Source organism: Macaca mulatta, chromosome 5 (assembly GCF_049350105.2).
Source record: "Macaca mulatta isolate MMU2019108-1 chromosome 5, T2T-MMU8v2.0, whole genome shotgun sequence".
NCBI classification, from domain to species: domain Eukaryota; kingdom Metazoa; phylum Chordata; class Mammalia; order Primates; family Cercopithecidae; genus Macaca; species Macaca mulatta.
In genome coordinates this window covers 63,166,238-63,182,181 of record NC_133410.1, presented here as the reverse complement: position 1 = coordinate 63,182,181, position 15,944 = coordinate 63,166,238, and the positions used below count along the sequence as shown (strand labels likewise).

The window sequence follows — 15,944 nt, the reverse complement described above, 5'->3', positions numbered from 1 at the left end:
TTAGCACTCTCATGGATATATTCCAGAATCTATTTATTTCAGAGGACATAAAAAGAAATAATTTTAAAAGAATACTATAAAATGTATACTTGAGATAAGCATTTTATATCTGAGATATTTACAAAGTCTATTACAGAGGAACTCCATGACTACTTTTGCAACCAGGTATATATAACAGTCCCAGAAACCCAGAATTAAATGCCACATTTGCAAGGAATACAGGGAGGAAATGGAGATATTTATTTCCCTAAAACATAGCTTCTAAAATATGTTAAAGGGCCATCAAAAGCACAGCCTTTAAATCTTCTCCGTATATACCACCTCTCTAACTTCTATACGCTTGAGACACTGAACAATAAAAAGTAACTTTTGAATCAACCCAGAGAAATAAACTGAGGGAAGATTCTACTAGCACTGGAGGAAAGATCTGCTGCCAAGAGAAGCTAACAGCAAAAACCATGTCCAAGAGAAGTGAAGCAAGACAAAGCATTCAGAGTGGAAAATTCATCTCGTGTGTGTGTATATATACTTACCATGAATATATAACTGCTATTAATTTAATACCACAAAACTAAAAGTCCCCAAATATCCCAGAATTTCACAAGTCATGCATAAAGTTACTAACGAAAGACAACGAGAAAGAGGGGTTTTTTTTTGTTTTTTTGTTTTTTTATGAGATGGAGTCTCTTTCTGTCCCCAAGGCTGGAGTGCAGTGGCACAACCTCGGCTCACTGCGACCTCAGCCCCCAGGTTCAGGCAATTCTTGTGCCTCAGCCCCGCAAGTAGCTGGGACTACAGACATGTGCCAACACGCCTGGCTAATTTTTGTATTTTCAGTAAAGACGGGGCTTTACCATGTTGGCCAGACTGATCTTGAACTCCTGACCTCAAGTGATCCGCCGGCCTCAGCCTCCCAAAGTGTTGGGATTACAGGTGAGAGCCACTGCGCCCAGCCTGGTTGTTTTACTATGACAAAACTGAGGTATAGCCCTTGATCTGACAATCAGTCCTCCTACCAAGATCCTTGCCGGGTTGCTCTGAACTTCCTAAAACTCCTGTAGGGCACTCTCCGTCCAAATTCACAAGAGCAGACATGACTTATCCAGAATCATTATCAATAAAAGTTTTAAAATATGTTGAATAATATTAAGGAGTACAGAAGCAATTGCAACTATATTTGCAGTGTTTGGAAGGGACATTCTGCCTGACCTAGAGTCAGGCAAACACTACTCCAAGAAAGGAAACAGCAAGTAAAAAGCGCAAAATAAGAAAGAGCTTGGCCCACACGGGATGAGGAGCAGGAAGGAAGGCCCTTGTAGCTGCAGCAGAGTGAGGGGAAGAATCGTAGTAGATAAACAACACCATGCACTTTATAGGATTAACTTTTTTCCCCCATTTCTTTTTTCCTTTTGAGATAGAGTCTCGCTCTGTCACCCAAGATGGAGTGCAGTGACATGATCTCGGCTCACCACAACCTCCGCCTCCTGGGTTCAAGCGACTCTCCTGCCTCAGCCTCCTCAGTAGCTGGAACTACAGGTATAAACCACTACGCCTGGCTAATTTTCGTCTTTTTCAGTAGAGACGGGGTTTCGCCATGTTGGTCAGGCTCGTCTCAAACTCCTGACCTCAAGTGATCCACCCGCCTTGGCCTCCCAAAGTGCTGGGATTACAGGTGTGAGCCACCATTCCCAGCCTTTTCCCCCATTTCAATTGTATAAGCTTAGAATCTATTTTGAACTTCAGAATCAATCTTAGTCATTCTAAAGCTAAAGGTAGAGAGCCTAAGCCTCTTAACTTCCAGTCCATTTTACCTCTCACAATACCAAGAGCCATTAATACTATTTTTTCACATCTATATGGAGAAATTTCTTCTAATTGGCATTTTTTGGGGGTGGGGGAATTGAAACATTAGACTTAATCATTTCACAAGGTATGCATACATCAAAACATCACATTGTAACCCATAAATATATACAATAAAAAACTTAGAAATCCATAACTTAAATAAGTAAATCCATAACTTAAGTTAAATAATAAAAAATGATTTTGTCTAACAAAAATGCTTTAGCTGGCTGAACAAGGCGGCTCATGCCTGTAATTCCAGAACCTCGGGAGGCTGAGGCTGATGGATCACCTGAGGTCAGAAGTTTGAGACCAGCCTGACCAACGTAGTAAAACCCCAGCTCTACTAAAAATACAAAAATTAGCCAGATGTGGTGAAGTACATCTGTACTCCCAGCTACTTGGGAAGCTGAGGCAGGAGAATCGCTTGAACCCAGAAGGAGGAGGCTACAGTGACCCAGGATCACACCGCTGCACTCCAGTCTGGGCAACAAAGCAAGACTCTGTCTCAAAATAAAACAAAATCTTTAGCTTATTTTTGCAGAGGTATACACTGAATGATTTTTTTTTCTGATATTGTATAAGCATTAAATGATTAAAAGTCAAACGGAGCATTTTTACTCAACTTTGATACCCTTTGATACCCTCCTTCCTAATCTTTGTGACTTCCTACCTCATTAAATGTCTGATAATGCTAACTGGCATTTTTTAACCCTAAACATTTTTGTTCTTATATGCAGAGTTTCTTCAAATATTGATCTCTATCCAAGCACAGTATATGTAAAATTTATATTTAGGTATCAGGAGGCAAAAGCTGGTCAGCTGGGTGCAGTGGCTCACACCTATAATTCCAACACTTTGGGAGGCCAAGGGAAGCGGATCATTTGGGGTCAGGAGTTCAAAACCAGCCTGGCCAACATGGTGAAACCCCATCTCTACTAAAAATACAAAAAGTAGCTGGGAATGATGGCACATGCCTGTAATCTCAGATACTCAGGAGCCGAGGCAGGAGAATTGCTTGAACCTGGGACACAGAGGTTGCAGTGAGCCAAGATCATGCCACTGCACTCCAGCCTGGGCGACAGAGTGAGATTCCGTCTCAAAAAAAAAAAAAAAAAAAAGGCAAAAGCTGAATTTTAAAAAAATCTCAAAATATGAAGAAACTTCATTCCAAAATCTTACTAAAAATTAAAAAACACAAACAAAAAAATTGACTTCTTTTTTTCAAACAGCTTTCCATATAGACTTTTAGGGTAGTCCTCTGTGGTTAAATGTTTATGAGGAGAATTGCACCTGTGTTGTGGTCGGCTTTTAAATAAACTTGCACCTGCAGTGGCTTTTCATAGAATTGCTGTTTGAGATATTACATGTCAGTGGTTTGACCATCACACAGAGCTATTTCCCTTCACCATATCACCTGCAGGGCAGGTCCTAGTTTAAAAAGGGCCTACTTCCAAAAATTCATTTGAAAAAAGTCTGGTTAGATTTCATGGTAATCTGTCTAGGGACACAATAATAAGTAAGGTTTCCAGGATACCCCTCAAACAAAAAGAATATGCTCCCTTCGATTCATCCATTCCAGTGGTCTAGTCCTTCTCTGCTTTAAGAAAACTTCTAACTGCTCTAGTCAAATATGTCTGCTTTCCTTCTCCTGTATATGATCTGCTAATTCCTGTTTCAGAATCTTTTTTATTATATCATTTTCCTTCCCATAAATTTATTTCTCTTTCCTTCCTGCTCATCCTCATCAAAAATCCTGAAATCTTTCAAACGAATTCAAGTAGGTCTAAATGTCATTCCATTCTGTTCACTCCTTTACTTTATTTCTTCTTTGCTAATAAATTCATCTTGTATCTTGTGTACCATTTTACTCGGTTGGCATATTACTTTATGGCACTTTTCTTATGTGTATAATTTTGTATATTAATGTTTTCCAGATGCAGAGAGGTGTTCATAAAGAGCAATATCAGATGGCACCCAAAAAAAGGATATGAAAGAACACCAAAAGGGAACTCTAAAGATTTAGTTGGGAAAGTAGATAAGAAAATACAATTTTCTTGTTCTAACTCTTCTATTCAGAGTGTTCACATCATACGTGAGTGTCATACTAAGTTCATTTTCCCTAATAAGGAGAAAGCATAAATCTGTGGTGAGGAATATCCAGTCAGTTATTTTTAAAATATCAGATGCAACTGTAAAGATGTGTCTTAAGAAACACTTCTACTCAGTCTTCCTACTGAACAAAAGAGCAAGGCCTCTGGAGTCAGTTATAGCCTGGGTACAAATGGGACTCTGACAAGTTATCAAATCTTGTTTTCTCTGTTTCATCTATAAAATGGGCATCACTTTAGTACATACTTCACAAGATTGATGAGAATTAAATTGATAAGTGTAAAGCATGGAACATGTTAGAACATAGCTACAACACATAAACAATTACTTTAGCATAATGCTTAGCTCTTAATCTGCCTACTTTTCATATCCATATTCCCAGGACCCTGATTTAGACACAAGAACTCATCACTTTGATGACTATCACTATCTTGCATTAACTTCCTTCTGTCAATTTTCCAGTCCTTCCCTGTTTAAAACCCTCTAATGATTCCCTTTTGCTCATAGCATAAATAATATATCTCTTTTTTTTTTTTTTTTTTTTTTTCCAGACGGAGTCTGGCTCTGTCGCCCAGGCTGGAGTGCAGTGGCCGGATCTCAGCTCACTGCAAGCTCCACCTCCCGGGTTTACGCCATTCTCCTGCCTCAGCCTCCCGAGTAGCTGGGACTACAGGCGCCCGCCACCTTGCCCGGCTAGTTTTTTGTATTTTTTAGTAGAGACGGGGTTTCACCTTGTTAGCCAGGATGGTCTTGATCTCCTGACCTCGTGATCCGCCCGTCTCGGCCTCCCAAAGTGCTGGGATTACAGGCTTGAGCCACCGCGCCCGGCCTAAATAATGTATCTCTACCCAAAATAGATATAGATCAAGATCACATTTGCAAATAGCTTATTAAATTCTTAGGTCATTTTTAATAATTTCTAATACCTTATTGAAATTTAACGGAGCTCACTTTTTTTGGTTGTTGTTTTTTTTTTTGTTTGTTTGTTTGAGATGGAGTCTCACTCTGCTGCCCAGGCTAGAGTGCAGTGGTGCAGTCTTGGCTCACTGCAACCTCCAAGACCTCCTGGGTTCAAATGATTCTCCTGCCTCAGCCTCCCGAGTAGGTGAGAGTACAGGTGTGGGCCACCACACCCAGCTAATTTTTATATTTTTAGTAGAGATGGGGTTTCACCATGTGGGCCAGGCTGGTCTCGAATTCTTGATCTCAAACAATGCGCCTCCCTCAGACTCCCAAAGTGCTGGGATTACAGGCATGAGTCACTGTGCCCAGTCAATCCAAGCCTTTTTAATTTGACACCTGGAAATAGGTAGTCTTGTAACTCTAGTAGCAGGTAGATAGTATAACACCTTTGGTCTACTAGTTCACGTGTGCTAGTTACTTAAGTCAGAACAATCCAAAATTGTATTTTATTTGCTTTTAGTTAAATATCAAATATGGTCCCATGTTTCAACTGAATTTGAAAGACATCAAAATTTCTTTCTCTAAAGAGATCCATACATCAAACTGTCTAGAAGACATCTAGGCACTTAAATGGCTTCAGAGACATCTCAAATCAAATACATACAAAACTTAACTTCCCATTTCTTGGCCCCTGCTTAAATCTTTTTTTTTTTTTTTTTTTTTTTTTGTCTCGCTCTATTGCCCAGGCTGGAGAACAGTGGCACGATCTTGGCTCACTGCAACCTCTGCCTCTTGGGTTCAAGCAATTCTCCTGTTTCAGCCTCCCAAGTAGCTGGGACACAGGCATGCATCACCACACCAGGCTAATTTTTGTAACTCCTGTCCTCCAACAATCCACCCGCCTTGGCCTCCAAAGTGCTGGGATTACAGGCATGAGCCACCACGCCCGGCCAAGACAAGTACATAACTAGTCTTAACACAATGGAGAAAATATTTAGAAATCCCTAAGAAAGGAAGAGTTAAGGACTATTAGATGTTAATAGAAGGAAGTATATCAGAGAAGACAGCCTAGAGAAGACACAATCTTAGCTGGGCCTTGAAGGCCATATAAGTATTGAAATATGAGACAACCCAAAGAGAGGCCAAGAGAATAAAAATCTTGAAAAGAGAAAAAAAAAAAATGAGTATCTAGTTTGGCTAGAACATATAATTCATGAAAGTGGGAAAGCAGCTGGAAAAATAAGTTGGGGCCAGATAAAGGCAGGCCCTGAATATTGGCTTAGAGATAAGAACTTGATTCTATAGAGAATGAGGGGTGACTAAGGAAAAAATTTTAACATGGGCTGTGTTTCAAAAGACCTTCACCACCAAAGCTATAATTATCACTGGGTCAATATTTAATATCAAAATAATTGTATCAAAAAATAATAATTGTATCCTCAAGTTTTCTCATGCAAAGAAAAAATTAAAAGTGATTAAATAATCTTTAGAAAGTAATTGCCAAGTTTTTAGTTGAATTAGAGTTTGGAAAGGAAAGCAGTGTCATAATTTCACTAAATTCTTCATTTTGTAATGAAGGCTACCAAACCAAGTCCTTTTAAATTAAAGCTTAAAAGCTAAAATATTTACCACATATTTCAGTAGAAGCACTGTATTTTACTTCCAAGTCACTTTTAGGACTTTTGTGACTTAAAATAGATACAGACCTTATTTGCAAAAAGAATCTATGACATACTTGTTTCAGAGTAAGTGGTTTCTGACAGATGAAACTAGATGAAATGAAAGCAGATGGCAACTGAACTTCATCCATTTTCTTTCTTATAACTAAATATAATCTTTCTTTCTCTTTTGAGTCCAAAAATAGTTCAGCATGTTTCTGAGGTTATATTAAATTATCTAAATATATTGATAGGTATTAACACCAAGAATACATTTGCCTACTGTAAGTCTTATATCAAATTATTATTTTTAATATTACTACCTTTATGCACATTTTTAAGAAAAGCTACTTCTTTTGACAACTTCAGTCATCCCAGCCTAGTCAGTGATGCTGGGAAAAAACATAATACGCTGCTTATTGCAGCACTATTCACAATAGCAAAGACTTGATACCAACCCAAATGTCCATCAGTGACAGACTGGATTAAGAAAATGTGGCACATATACACAATGGAATACTATGCAGCCATAAAAAAGGATGAGTTCATGTCCTTTGCAGGTACATGAATAAAGCTGGAAACCATCATTCTCAGCAAACTATCACAAGGACAGAAAACCAAACACTGGATGTTCTCACTCATAGGTGGGAACTGAACAATGAGAACACTTGGTCACAGGATGGGGAACATCACACACTGGGGCCTGTCGTGCAGTGGAGGGTGGGGGGAAGAATAACATTGGGAGAGATACCTAATGTAAATGACGGGTTGATGGGTGCAACGGGCCAGCACGGCACATGTAATGAGCCTGCACGTTGTGCACCTGTACCCTAGAACTTGAAGTATAATAATAAAAATTTTTTTAAAAAGTAATATGTATTCAACTATTGTCTTTTTTTTTTTCTTTTTTCTTTTTTTTTTTTTTTTTTTTTTGGTGATGGAGTCTTGCTCTGTCACCCAGGCTGGAGTGCAGTGGCACAATCTCAGCTCACTGCAACCTCCGCCTCCCAGGTTCAAGCAATTTTCCTGCCTCAGCCTCCCAAGTAGCTGGGACTGCAGGCATGCGCCACCACACTCAACTAATTTTTGCATTTTTAGTAGAGACAGGGTTTCACCATGTTAGCCAAGCTGGTCTCAAACTCCTGACCTCAGACAATCCGCCCACCTTGGCCTCCCAAAGTGCTGGGATTACAGGTGTGAGCCACCATGCCAAGCCTCAACTATTAAGTTCATGAAAGCTGTATATTAAATATTTCATCTTGTTAATTACTTTTAAATGTGAAGACCTGTGCTGGTGACTATGGAAGCTCAAAAGACACGATGCTGTTAAAGGTTACTGCTTTGAAGTGCTGACAGAGTATAGAAACATACATACCTGGACTGACTGACTGCATTTCCACTGCCTTCTCACACCCCACTCTTGCCAAGAAAGATTACTATATAATCTAGTATCTATCTAGGAAACCATAACCTTCGGAGGCTGAGTCTGAACTTGGCTATGGACGCTAAAGGAAAAAGTCACTGTCCACCTAACAACACAAATCAGGCACAATTACACATAACTGATAGAGAGGAAGTTTGAGATCTATGCAGGACTGTGGCGATGAAGCATATGAATTTGATCCTGTAGACCAAGCTTGTCCAACCCACAGCCTGCAGGCCATACGAAGCCCAGGACAACTCTGAACGCACCCCAACACAAATTTGTAAACTTTCTTAAAAGATTGTAAGTTCTTTTGCAATTTTTTTTTTTTTTTTTGAGATGGAGTCTAGCTTTTTTACCGAGGCTGGGGTGCAGTGCCGCAATCTTGGCTCACTGCAACCTCTGCGTCCCGGATTCAAGCGATTCTTCTGCCTCAGCCCCCTGAGTAGTTGAGATTACAGGCGTGCACCACCACGCTTGGCTAATTTTTGTATTTTTAGTAGAGACAGGGTTTCACCATGTTGGCCAGGCTGCTCTCGAACTCCTGACCTGGGGCGATCTGCCCACCTCAGCCTCCCAAAGTGCTGGGATTATAGGTGTGAGTTTCCGCGCCTGGCGACCTATTGTTAGTGTTACTATATTTTATGTGTGGCCCAAGACAATTATTCTTCCAGTGTGGCCCAGGGAAGCCAAAGATTAGACACCCCTGCTATAGACATTGGGAAGCTAAAAGATTAGACACCCCTGCTATAGACATTGGGAAGCTAAAAGATTAGACACCCCTGCTATAGACATTGAGAAGCTAAAATATGGGACGCCCCTGCTACAGACAGTGGGAAGCTAAAAGATTGGACACCCCTGCTATAGACGTTGGGAAGCTTCTGCAGGATTTTAAGTTATGAATTGATATAGTCCTTTTTTGTTTGCTCATTTGTTTTTTAATGAAATCTCAGGTGCAGTTAATTATTCTCCTCAGTTCCTGGCACATTATTATTGGTCTGTGGAAATGTCCTCTTCTATTCCTTTTAATATCCAACCCTTATCCCATTCTTCATCTTCCATAAGCAGCTATTCTTTTGTGTTTAATGTATATTATTTTGTTTGATTATATTCCTGCAAAATGTGTATTGTTATATTATTGTGCCTGCATTTTTAATTTTTGTGAATGGTATATTATTTATTATGTTCTATTTTTTACTTTTTTCCCTTAGCACATTGTTTTAAAGTTCCATTCATGTTGCCATATGGACTACTGCTTCCAATTACTATATAGTTAAAATGTCTATGAAATGTATCATCTTGGCCAAGCATGATGGCTCAAGTCTGTAATCCCAGCACTTTGGGAGGATGAGGGGTGGGTCACCTGAGGTCAGGAGTTCGAGACCAGCCTGGCCAACATAGTGAAACCCCGTCTCTACTAAAAATACCAAAATTAGCTAGGCTTGGTGGCAGGCGCCTGTAACCCCAGCTACTCGGGAGGCTGAGGTAGGAGAATTGCTTGAATCTGGGAGGCGGAGGTTGCAGTGAGCTGAGATTGTGCCATTGCACTCCAGCCTGGGTGACAAGAGTGAAACTCTGTCTCAAAAAAAAAAAATTATCATCTTAATCATGAGAGTGAAAGGAGGTGCTATGAATAATTACACTGGGATAACAGGTTAAACAAGGTCATCCTAGGGCAAGCCAGAATGTATGATCACTCTATGCTCCTAAATTCCATGCTATTCTTCCACAACATTTTATTGATCCGCTGTTCCAGTGATGGATATCCAGGTTGTCTCTAACTTGCTGCTACCAAAAATAACTTTTCAAATAGCCTCGTACAGGTCCTCTTATAGATGGGCTTACGTGAGAATTTCTTAAACAAAAAGATATCTGCAATGATTTGTAAATTTCTGATACAGGTAATTCTGAGCACCCAGAAGATTAGTAAAGTTACAAATGAGAATAAAGCATAGTAGAGTACTTAGGTTAGCATTGAAGGTTTTTGTAGTAATGAAAGGTATGGCTGGAAAGGTTGTTTTGGGGTAAAACTTCAGGATAGCCATGTATGCTGTTAATAAATGAGTTTTTACTATCTTGATAGGAAATGAAAGTTTCTGAACCAGGATATGGGGTGACAGAAATGATATTCTAGGAAGATATATCTGATGTACCAGATCAAATGTACCAGAGACTAAAAGGAGACCTATTAAAGGAAAAGTTGAAAGCCAGTTTAGTATAGTACTTAGCTATAGCACAGCATGGATTCTGAAGCCGGACTGTTCTGGTTTAAATCTAGTTCTAACACTTATCAGCTTTATGACCTCACTTAAGCTATATGTGCCTAATTTTCTCATCTCCAATTACAGATTATTATAGTAACTTTTCACAGGGTTATAATGGTTTCAAGAGCTTACAACGGTATCTAGCACATAATAACCACTCTCAGTGTTAGCTATTATTAATTATAATTGCTTCAACAGTCCAGGAAGAAATAAAGATTAGTTTAAGCTAATGTGATCATACAATACCTCCAACACCCAGAACAAATGCCCTGAAAGAAGTATCCTAATGTGTCATCACCTAATGTGTCATTCACAGACTCCCTAATTTCCATAGTAAGAAAATCCCATAAAGGGCTTAGAGTAAGGCAAAAAGAATATTAAAAAAAAAAAAAAAAACCTGCTGGCTCTCATTAGTGTAGCTTGCTAACTCCTGAGTCAGATATTGCAATAACATAATAAAGATTCAAATTGGCTGGCCGCAATGGCCCACACCTGTAATCCCAGCACTTTGGGAGGCTGAGATGGGCAGATCACCTGAAGTCAGGAGCTTGAGACCAGCCTGGCTAACATGGTGAAACTCCATCTCTACTAAAAACAGATAAATTACCCAGGTGTGGTGGCAGGTGCTTGTAATCCCAGCTACGTGGGAGGCTGAGGCAGGAGAATCAACTGTTCTTTATCAAAAGGATCTGAAAAACTGGGTGAAGCGGCTTGCACCTTTAGTCTCAGCTACTCAGGGGGCTGAGGCAGGAGATCACATAAGCCCAGGAGTTCTATCCAGCCTGGGGAACATAGCAAGCACCTGTCTCTAAAAACAAAGGCTCTGAGAATGTTAGAATACAATACTCTCTGAATATGCATTGAATACTGCAACTCTGTTCTGATAGGAAATTTAATATTTAGTATAAACTAAATAATATTAATATGATCATTCCCATTTACAATATCCAAAATATTTTTCTAACTTATCTATAATAAAATATGCATTTTAGTCTTGAAGCCTGACTAAATTCTCAAATAATCTGCAATTAAAATGAACAATTAGTATTTGTTTTATGTGTCTAAATAAAACTTAATGTTTAAATAATGAAAATTTAACATTTAAAGCAAGGAAATAACTACAGTCCTAGCACAGATGTCATATTCTTTAAGCAATATTCCCAAAACAGCAATCTAAAGGTTATCTCTTACCCCTCCGTTCTCTTACAGCACTGGGTTTACATCATACACTGCCTTGTATTCCGGTAATCTGTATGAGCGTCTTATTTTCTACCTGATTATAAAGTCCTTAACTAGCTGATTCATCTTTGGATCCACTACTGTCTGTGGCATTCTGCAACAAAGAGTAAGCAGTTAATATCTGCTAAATGGCAAAATGTACTAAAATTTACATTAAGAAATAAATTCATGCTTACCATCAGAACATAACTTTTGCCCACATCTTTCTAAATTTTATTTTCTAAAATCTTGTAAAAATTTCAAAATGTTTCAGACACCTTTAGGCACTTGGAAAATGTTTAAAGTATCACTTTTCTAAAATTTTGCATTATTTCTATTAACCTAATGACACTATACTTTCTGCAAAGAAATTGTCACCTTTGGCCGGATGCGGTGGCTCACGCCTGTAATCCCGGCACTTTGGGAGGCCGAGGCGGGCGGATCACGAGGTCAGCAGATCGAGACCATCCTGGCCAACATGGTGAAACCCCGTCTCTACTGAAAATACAAAAATTAGCTGGGGGTAGTGGCGTGTGCCTGTAATCCCAGTTACACGGGAGGCTGAGGGAGGAGAATCACTTGAACCAGGGGATCGGAGGTGGCAGTGAGCTGAGATCGCCACTGCACTCCAGCCTGGCGACAGAGCGAGCCTCTGTCTCAAAAAAAAAAAAGAAAAGAAAAGAAAACAGAAAGAAATTGTCACCATTAATTTTATTTTATTTATTTTTTTGAGACAGAGTCTCCGTCTGTCGCCCAGGGTAGAGTGCAGTGGTGCGATATCGCCTCACTGCCACCTCCGCCTCCCGGGTTCAAGTGATTCTCCTGCCTCAGCCTCCCGAGTAGCTGGGATTGATTACAGGTGCCCGCCCCCAAGCCCTGCTAATTTTTTTTGTATTTTTAGTAGAGACTGGGTTGCACCATTGTTGGCTAGGCTGATTTTGCACTCCTGACCTCAAGTGATCCACCCACCTCGACCTCCCAAAGTGCTTAGGATTACGGGCGTAATCCACCGCGCCCAGCCATGTCACCATTAATTTTAGCAACATATCAAAAGTTCAGCTTCCAACCACCTACACTAAAAGGTATCATAATACTAACCCCGAACCTTGCATATGTAATGCCTAAAAACTTACACCCTGAATTACTCTAACATTCAGGGCAGACCTCCTCGAGAAGAGTCAGACCCTGCAGTGGGGCTCTGCCTTCCCACCGTCAGCCTCAGGGTCATCTAGGTTTATCGATCCCCATGGAGCGGGTCCCCGAGCTCTGTAAGCAGGGAGAGGGCGAGGGGGATGAGTAAACCCGAGCCGGAGGTCCGGCCTGCGCTCTCCCCCGGAAACCTCCCGCGGGATTCTGGAGTCTAGCGGCGCTGCCTGAGGCTGTGGTGCCCAGAAATGTGGTGGTGGGGCGGGGGGGTGGGTATGAGAGAAAAACAATCTGATTAACTTCCAGCCTGATAAGCAGAAAAGAGAAAACAAGGGAGCAGGAGAACTACACTAGCACACGCCTGCCGGTCGCAAATGCCAGGTACACGCGCAGTTAAAACTCCATGGAATGCCCCCACGACTTCTCCAGGGCGTAAAGCGCAGCGCCCTCTATTGGCCGTCTGGATCTCGCCTGGAGGTGCCGTCAAGATTCCGTCCGCCAGCCACGTCCAGGCACTCCAGAATAAGCGCATGAGCCCCAAGAAAGGGTTCGGTGGAACGGAACTTCCTTATCCTATCGTTTCCACACGGAAAGATTTTAATTCACCGGAATCGACTGGCGTCAAAGGGCACAGCGAAAAGGAAGTTGGTATCAACGTGACCTCGCCTAAGGGACCGAGCGGAAGTCCTGAATCGTACGCCACGCGGAGAGCATGCTGGGGGCCGGAAGGTAAAAGAAATTCCTGTAGCGGATCCTGAGTCTGCAAACTCTGGTGGCGGGGGAGCGCGCGGCTGTTTAAAGCCACGAGTTATCGGAGCGTCTGATTCCTGCACCGAAGTCAGAGGTGGCCGAAAGTCCGGAGTCGCTGTAAAACCTGAGATTGTGAGCCATGGTGGGGAGATCCCGGCGGCGCGGAGCAGCTAAGTGGGCAGCTGTGCGAGCCAAGGCAGGTCCCACGCTCACCGACGAAAACGGAGATGATTTAGGATTGCCACCCTCACCAGGGGACACCAGCTACTACCAAGATCAGGTAGATGACTTTCATGAGGCACGATCCCGGGCCGCCTTAGCTAAGGGCTGGAATGAAGAACAGAGTGGAGACGAGGAGGATGGCGAGGAGGAGGAGGAGGAGGTGCTAGCCCTAGATGTGGACGATGAGGACGACGAAGATGGGGGGAGTGCGGGGGAGGAGGAGGAGGAGAATGCCGATGATGATGGTGGGAGCTCCGTGCAGAGTGATGCTGAGGCCTCTGTGGATCCCAGTTTGTCGTGGGGTCAGAGGAAAAAACTTTACTATGACACGGACTATGGTTCCAAGTCCCGAGGCCGGCAGGGTCAACAGGAGGCAGAGGAGGAGGAAAGAGAGGAGGAGGAGGAGGCACAGATCATTCAGCGGCGCCTAGCCCAAGCGCTGCAAGAGGACGATTTTGGTGTCGCCTGGGTTGAGGCCTTTGCAAAACCAGTGCCTCAGGTAGATGAGACTGAGACACGGGTCGTGAAGGATTTGGCTAAAGTTTCAGTGAAGGAGAAGCTGAAAATGTTGCGAAAGGAATCCCCAGAACTCTTGGAGCTGATAGAAGACCTGAAAGTCAAGCTGACAGAGGTGAAGGATGAGCTGGAGCCATTGTTACAGTTGGTGGAACAAGGGATCATTCCACCTGGAAAAGGAAGCCAATATTTGAGGACCAAGTACAACCTCTACTTGAATTATTGTTCGAACATCAGTTTTTATTTGATCCTGAAAGCTAGGAGAGTCCCAGCACATGGACATCCTGTCATAGAAAGGCTTGTTACCTACCGAAATTTGATCAACAAGCTGTCAGTTGTGGATCAGAAGCTGTCCGCAGAAATTCGTTATCTGTTGACACTTAAGGATGATGCTGTAAAGAAAGAACTGATTCCGGAAGCAAAATCCACCAAGCCCAAACCAAAGTCTGTTTCAAAGACTTCTGCTGCTGCCTGTGCTGTTACAGATCTTTCTGATGATTCTGATTTTGATGAAGAAGCTAAACTGAAGTACTATAAAGAAATAGAAGACAGGCAAAAGCTAAAGAGAAAGAAAGAAGAAAATAGCACTGAAGAACAGGCTGTTGAAGATCAAAATGCAAAGAGAGCCATTACCTATCAAATTGCTAAAAATAGGGGACTTACTCCTAGGAGAAAGAAGATTGACCGCAATCCCAGAGTGAAACACAGGGAGAAGTTCAGAAGAGCCAAAATTCGAAGAAGAGGCCAGGTTCGTGAAGTTCGTAAAGAAGAGCAACGTTATAGTGGTGAATTATCTGGCATTCGTGCAGGAGTTAAAAAGAGCATTAAGCTTAAATGAAGTTTTTGCTTAGCATAAGTTTTTGGCAATTGTGGATCAATACATTTTTACTTTTAACTAAAGTGATTGTATTAATATATAATACTTTAAATTTTAAAAATTCTTGTCCACAGGGAAATTTGTCTGGGTTATTGGACAATTTATATTAAGATTATAAGAACTGTGGGAGCAATATGAAGGTGCTTGAGAAAAGAGATGATGTTGAAGTTTTTCAGTATTCTGTTAAACAGGTATTAGCTTAGGCAAATTTCACAGTTCATTGTACAGTGTTAAACTCAGAACATGTGTAACTTTTCACATAAAGAGAATGCACCTTTGAGAGTTATTTGTAAAGCAGCCTATAAAATAGTTCTGAAATATTTTATTTACCTAACTGTAATTATTGGGCTACTTGTTAATAAATGGACTTAATGTTAACATGGATTTCATACGTTCTGTGTGGTTTAAAAGCATAGGAATGAAACTTTGGTTAAAAGTAGAAAAAGGAAGATATATGCCGTAATTACATCAATTGTCAATATTTTCTCATAGTTCTTCATGTGGTAAATAAGATAAAAATCCCATTTCCCCTTCTTTACTGGTGATTTGCAGCGGTTGCTGCTTGTGCTTGCACTCCATTTGCTAAAAATTTGATATGATTACTACTAGGTAAGTGGTAACTAAGTGGCAACAAAGTTCCATTTTTACAGAGTCTCACTCTAGCCCAGGCTGGAGTGCAGTGGCAGGATCTCTCGGCTCACTGCAACCTCCACCTCCCGGGTTCAAGTGATTCTCCTGCCTCAGTCTCCTGAGTGGCTGGGATTACAGGTGCTCACCACCACGTCCAGCTAATTTTTGTATCTCTAGTTGAGACAGGGTTTTGGCTAGGCTGGTCTTGAACTCCTGACCTCAAGTGAGCAGCCCGCCTTGGCCTCCCAAAGTGCTGGGATTACAGGCATGAGCCATCACGCCCAGCTCAATGTTCCATTTTTCTTTGCTGCTACACTGGTCTCTAAGTAGAGGGAAGATGTCAAGGTGGTGAATGTAAAAATAGGATATTGCCAGGGAAGAAA

The 15,944-nt window shown here is 41.4% G+C and overlaps 1 protein-coding gene and 1 long non-coding RNA gene across 2 annotated transcripts; one reads left to right on the top strand and one right to left on the bottom strand.

Moving 5' to 3' along the window:
* Positions 1 to 11,393: 11,393 nt before the first annotated feature.
* Positions 11,394 to 13,091, bottom strand: LOC144341169 (uncharacterized). The gene is made up of 3 exons (XR_013417952.1): positions 12,916 to 13,091; positions 11,799 to 11,918; positions 11,394 to 11,535 (listed from the first exon to the last, which is right to left on the bottom strand). It is a non-coding gene; the product is annotated as an uncharacterized LOC144341169 (long non-coding RNA).
* A 206-nt stretch (positions 13,092 to 13,297) lies between these two features.
* Positions 13,298 to 15,315, top strand: UTP3 (UTP3 small subunit processome component). Its single transcript, XM_001105717.5, has one exon. It carries the CDS (start codon positions 13,456 to 13,458, stop codon positions 14,890 to 14,892), a length of 1,437 nt encoding a protein of 478 aa, XP_001105717.2. The 5' UTR covers positions 13,298 to 13,455; the 3' UTR covers positions 14,893 to 15,315.
* The last annotated feature ends 629 nt before the right edge of the window (positions 15,316 to 15,944 follow it).